Source organism: Papaver somniferum, unplaced genomic scaffold, assembly GCF_003573695.1.
Source record: "Papaver somniferum cultivar HN1 unplaced genomic scaffold, ASM357369v1 unplaced-scaffold_79, whole genome shotgun sequence".
In the NCBI taxonomy this organism is placed as follows: domain Eukaryota; kingdom Viridiplantae; phylum Streptophyta; class Magnoliopsida; order Ranunculales; family Papaveraceae; genus Papaver; species Papaver somniferum.
The window spans coordinates 2,152,748-2,158,296 of record NW_020650859.1 but is presented as its reverse complement, the minus strand read 5'-3'; the positions used below and the strand labels follow the sequence as shown (position 1 = coordinate 2,158,296).

The 5,549-nt window shown below is 37.4% G+C and overlaps 2 protein-coding genes across 3 annotated transcripts; both read right to left on the bottom strand.

The window, feature by feature from the left end:
• On the bottom strand, positions 1-1,813 carry LOC113344700 (zinc transporter 1-like). The gene is made up of 2 exons (XM_026588628.1): positions 987-1,813; positions 1-693 (listed from the first exon to the last, which is right to left on the bottom strand). Exons 1-2 carry the CDS (start codon positions 1,642-1,644, stop codon positions 302-304), a joined length of 1,050 nt encoding a protein of 349 aa, XP_026444413.1. The 5' UTR covers positions 1,645-1,813; the 3' UTR covers positions 1-301.
• Positions 1,814-2,231: 418 nt separating this feature from the next.
• LOC113344701 (E3 ubiquitin-protein ligase SDIR1-like) lies at positions 2,232-4,802 on the bottom strand. 2 transcript variants are annotated; one of them, XM_026588629.1, is made up of 9 exons: positions 4,737-4,802; positions 4,323-4,431; positions 4,138-4,192; positions 3,982-4,034; positions 3,638-3,869; positions 3,353-3,467; positions 3,176-3,221; positions 2,866-2,991; positions 2,232-2,671 (listed from the first exon to the last, which is right to left on the bottom strand). In XM_026588629.1, the coding sequence occupies exons 2-9, from the start codon at positions 4,401-4,403 to the stop codon at positions 2,585-2,587; spliced, it is 795 nt and encodes a 264-aa protein (XP_026444414.1). In that variant the 5' UTR covers positions 4,404-4,431; positions 4,737-4,802; the 3' UTR covers positions 2,232-2,584. The 2 variants fall into 2 exon arrangements, with proteins under 2 accessions (XP_026444414.1, XP_026444415.1); XM_026588630.1 differs by having other exon boundaries at positions 4,323-4,408.
• Between the last annotated feature and the right edge of the window lie 747 nt (positions 4,803-5,549).

Genomic DNA, 5,549 nt, shown 5'->3' with positions numbered 1-5,549 from the left:
TTTAAAAAACAAGTGTTAGTTTATTCAACAAGCGAGTAAAATACTGGTTTCACATTCCCGAGAAGAGGTGTATTGGTTAAGGTTGTTACATTGCTTATAATGTGAGACACCAGCAAGAATTTTACCCCTGTTGGTGTGAGAAAGTTCATAAGCTTCCTGTGAGTCTTTTTTCCATCTAAAGGACATTGTTGTTCCTCAGTTGATGGTAGATTCAAATTAATTTCATTCTCCAGCATGTAGTTGGCAAAAAAACAAGTGATCCTAGAAGTATTGCAGAGATTCTGTATTACCAACATCAATATTAATCCCAGATCATGACCACTGCCATCACTCCCACGCCTAGAAGCACCGAAGCGAACTTAAAAAACGGGGTGTCGAAGAAAGAAGGTTTTTCTGGTTTGTAGCCTTTAGAAATAAGATGGTGAATGGCCACATAGATGAAAATTCCAGTTGCAAAACCCATTGAAATGGCATAGATCCAATCAGCTACTTTTCCTTGGGTAGTGGCATCAATACCAATACCTATGCCTACTCCAATTGGACTTGAAATAGCGAATGCAAATGAGTAAGCAATTGTTGCGAGGAACGGCCTGTCTGGTAACAACCTGAGCAGTGCAATTCCCATGGCAATGGCAGCAAATACCTTGTGCAGTGATATGGTCCACAAACTTCTCCACGCATCTGCTTTATTATCTGATAAAATTTGTGGTTATAAGCATAATCAGTTCCGATGTCTAAACAACCATCGTTGAGAGGTAATAACACCAATAAACACGTACAAAAATGCGTTTACCGCAGAATTGCTTGACTAAAGAACTTTGTGTAACATGCACAACTTGTAGACATTAAATCAAACAACTAACAGTCATGATGAAGTTATGACATGACAACCTCTCAAGATAAAGCAAAGACAGCTAAGTTATGACAAAAGTCTCTACCTAACATGGGACCAATATCAATTAACAATTAATGGAGTAGAAGAATACCTGCAACTCCGATGGCTATGCCTTCGAAAACAGAATGGAAACAAAGTGCAGCTATCAGAAGCACAGTATCACTAAATGAAGAACTCCTGAATAAAACTTCAGCTGGTTGAAGATGTGCTGAAGGTGCAATCCTGTTTCTTTCTTGTTCTTCTACATCAACTTCAATTTTAGCATCTCCGCTACTATGAGAGCGTTGTGTGACATATAAAATTATACAATCACACAACATAGTAAAGATATAACCAAATGAAGCAAGCATGTAAGCAAAAGGATAGTGATTTTCGGTGAGATCCTCAAAAGTTTCATTTGAATCACTTAAGAAATGCAATAGAGAAGTCGCCAGAAAAATCCCACCGGCAAATTGAGTTCCTAACAATAGAAAAGTTTCATTCCACCGCAAGAAATATGGAGACACTCCACATACAAAAGTGGACACCAATAATACTATAAAACAATAAATTTTCACAAGAATTAACCCCTTGGAACGCACGTCCGGGTGCGCCCCAACCTCGTCAACATGTTCTTCATCTTCATCATGAGAACCTCCATGACCATTAACAACTTGAGAGAAAAACAATGGAAAAACACAGATGAAAAGGATTAGAATTGTTACTGTGTTGGATTTGAGAGCTAATTTCATGGCATTACAACGTGCCATGGATGCTCTCTCTAAATTAAGTTCATCCCCTTGGATCTAATTTCTGATTCTCAATATAAGTTGCGGATTATTCAGGTGTAGTACCACTACCAAAAGGGTAGAGATAAGAAGTAGTACTGTTTTTGACTTGTCAAGGTTTGCGAACTTGTACTACAAAACATGTCTTTATCAAAAACAAAGAAAAAAGGAGATATTGCTTGACTTGCAAAATAAGATCACATACACAGTGTCTTTGAATCTATCTTATAGAATAATAATTTCATGGAGAAAATTTGTCTGAGAAATTTAATATAGATAAAATCTGGCTTACATAATGGACCCTAGTATGGCTGCAGACAAAATTCTTGTGCTCATCAATTATAAATATCTCAAAAGAAAGACAGGCAGTTTAAATGTCACTATATGACCAAGATCGTTAGTTACTAGGGCACATAAAACAAAACCAAAATTGGATTCATTTACACCTAAAAAAGTGTCGTGGCACTGCTACAGGATCAGGGACTGAAGTAGATGAAACAGTTAATTTTACAACAACGAGTTTCATCTCAAGACGGAACGTTGGATAGCACAGTTTCAAATGAACTGAATACTAATAACTCATAGACCAGATTTCAGAGACTAATTACTGTTATATTTACATACCCAATTTATTTTATTTTTTTCTGATTACTTACAGGTAAGACCAAGTACGACAGAAAGAAAACTCAAAAGGCTATAGCTGCAGTCCTTAAATACGGACTGTGTACATGTTGGTTATAAGTAATAAACTACCCCTAAGACTGGTCTAATTATCCTCGTAACTTGATTTTTCTAGTACCTACATATACATAATTGAAAAATTTATTTTTACTACAAGGTGGATGTATATGAACCTGAGACTCTAAGGCTGAGAATATACCGTCACACCACAGGGGAACCATCCTGCATTCCAGTACCCACATCATTCCTGCCATTCATTTGCTCTAAACTTGCAGACCGGGCATGTTCCTTGCTGCCGTAGCCATGGGTCAATGCAGGAGGAATGGAACTGTGTTCGTCAAGAAAACAAGGATCAGAAAGATGGTTACAACATATACCTGGATGGAAATAATGAATTTTGATACTTTTTGCAAAAAAAAAAATGAAGTTTAGACCCCACAACTAGCTACAGAGCATATAACATCTACATTGTATAGAACAAGAGAAGGTAAATGCTTGGTGATAAATCAGAGTGGCCCACACCTGATGCAAACATGGAAGGGTCCGGATGATTTCTCCCTCATTGACTTGCTCCAAGCAGACACTACAAGTTAGTTCATCCCCAGAAGACTTTTGACTAGCCTCTGCTTCACCAGAAACTTGATTACTCTGCTTAGTGAGGAAAAGTCAATACATGAGAAAACAAGAAACAGAGACATTATTGTAATGGGGAAAGTGTTCTGGTAAAATCACATGATATGCAGGAAATTGTAGTGCAACCAGTTAGTCATAGATGACTAGCAAACTTGTATGTTTTGTGCACTATGTGAATGAAGAGAATCGAAAAAGAAACCTCAGATGCGGGTGAAGAGGAGCTCTGCTGCTGCAGTGCATCTTCACTGTACAAGGAAAATTGACGGATGAAAGTCAGAACAATTTCATACATGCTTAACATAATGGACACCTATCGAGATAAAGCAAGACAGAGAAAACTTTATCTACAAGTTGGAAGAAGAAACACAATACTTTCCTTTCTTGACCCGTAACCCTGTACTTATGAATAGGAAGGGCATTAATCTCTTCATCGCTCATTGAGGGAGCAGGGGAAATATTATATGAATCAACTGCGCCCAGAGTTTCGAATTCTGCAAGAAAAATTAAAACAATTAGATACCATTAGAAAATTGGCCTTTCAAGCAATTAGTTAGGCCTTTACTCATATGTAGATGGTAACTTCAGGCGTTGTCATATATCTCAAATCTGGCTGAAACATAACCTAGTACATTAGCAAAAATGCGCTCCAAGTGTCATATACCTAGTTCATCAAAATTGTGACCAAGAAGTGCAAGCTGGAGTCTTAAACCATGCAATCCACCTCTAGCTGCAATTGCCAACGACGACGGCATGTGCAACCGCACCTCTGTTTGACCTTGCAGCCCATCACTGGAACCCCCAGCATGAACCTGGGACTGAGCTTGAATTTGTCTGCATATTTCATACATTCGAAAGATCGCGGCCACCAGAAAAACACCGAAAACTAACCAAACCTACAATAGATAGAATTACAAAAATGACTCCGTTAAACATTTGTATTGCAGCACATCTTACGCTGCAAATTTGAGGAACATCCTAATTTTCACTCTAATAACTGAATCATACCAGAAATCTTGGTGATATCTGATTCGAGTTTAGTATCATGAACAGCAAGAAAACTGCAGAATCAAACAATTAAAACTCATGTAAGCATAGGCAATTACAAATTTACAACAAATGCCAATTGAAACTATATTAAATTTTATACATAGACATGATTACCAGTGAAAAGAAAAGCAAAGGAGTTGGTATTATTCGGCCGTGCTGCCCGTATTCTCTGATAATTAAAAAAGAATCAACATAAAACACAATAAACAAACAATCCTCTGTATCACAAAGCCGACGAAATTGTTTTACATTTCAAATTACTACCATCCCTATGTTATATCCAAGGAAATGATGAATACCAATGAAGGACGTTGATGAGGAATAACTCCAGCAAACCCACTTTCAATATCCGGTCTAGCTCCTCGAAATGCATAACTCATTGTTGCTGTAGATATGTTTCAAAACAACCTACAATTATTGAACATGAAATTGTAACAATTTGACTTAGGTCAGGTACTACTACTACTAGAAGTTGTGTAAGGTTTGAATCCCCAATTATTAAGGGTAAGCTATAATTTTCTTTCTTTTTAGGAATGTAAAGTCTAGAAAATATACCGCATTCCAACCTACTAAGTTGCCTCAATTTGATCAAGAAATTACCCCCTAAATCAAATCCAACATGCATTCAAGTGCAAATTGAAAACTAAAGCTTATTATTACAACAAATGAACTAAAAAGTGGAGCAGAAAACTCAAAAAGAAATGAATACTTACATAATCAAGAAGTTGATCCAGATTTGTAACTAAGACTCAACCCCAATTGAAATCTTCATAAACCCCAAATCTTCTTTGTTTAGTATTCCGATGAAATAAAAAGTTCCTTTTATTATTCTGTGGGTGCCGAACACGTGGAAGAGAGAAAATGTCATCTAGTGAATTTTGATGAAAAATATCTAACCGTAGGATTGAAAAAGAACGCTGTAACGTGGCATATTCTGGCGGTCCGGCAGGGGCGCACGGGTGTCGATACCAAGAAGACAAAATGGACCCACTAGGGGTTTTGACAACAAAAAATACTTAACCAACTACACAAAAATCCGAGAGAAAAAACCGCTAGACACGAACCAAACACAAAATCGGATCCCTGCTAATCATCTGCAGAGTCCACCGGAACCCACCAGAAAAATCTGTGAGATAAAAAGGAAATATGTGGTTTCCTAGCTCGGTCTGTCTAGAAACACTCTTTTGATAAACCCCTAAATTTATTTATTTGGTTACGTCGTTCAAATTGAGGTTTAGAATAACAGAAATGGTGAACATCCATACCCTCATGTTTTATCAATGCTTATACAATAGTAGTGTTTGTTGTGTCACCCAGCGGCCAGGATACATTGAAACTTCTAACAAATGGCTAGGATCTTCTCTTCCCTCCTAAAATAACGTACTGATTTGGTTAATCCAATGGCTGGCCTTCCCTCCCATCCCAAGCTAGGTTTATTAATTATGTTTCTTAAATGGCGAATGATAAATTGGGTGCAGGATTTAGACGTTACCATTCTCTTTTCATGTTCCAACTAATGGCAGTTC

Bases quoted from the DNA above. Each gene is read 5' to 3' on its own strand.
- LOC113344701 (XM_026588629.1), bottom strand. From the start codon at position 4,403: ATGAGTTATGCATTTCGAGGAGCTAGACCGGATATTGAAAGTGGGTTT. The intron at 4,193-4,322 runs GTATTCATCATT...TTTAATTATCAG, and splicing joins CTCATCAACGTCCTTCATTG to AGAATACGGGCAGCACGGCC. The intron at 3,870-3,981 runs GTATGATTCAGT...TATCTATTGTAG, and splicing joins AGATATCACCAAGATTTCTG to GTTTGGTTAGTTTTCGGTGT.
- LOC113344700 (XM_026588628.1), bottom strand. From the start codon at position 1,644: ATGGCACGTTGTAATGCCATGAAATTAGCTCTCAAATCCAACACAGTA. The intron at 694-986 runs GTATTCTTCTAC...AAATTTTATCAG, and splicing joins CATAGCCATCGGAGTTGCAG to ATAATAAAGCAGATGCGTGG.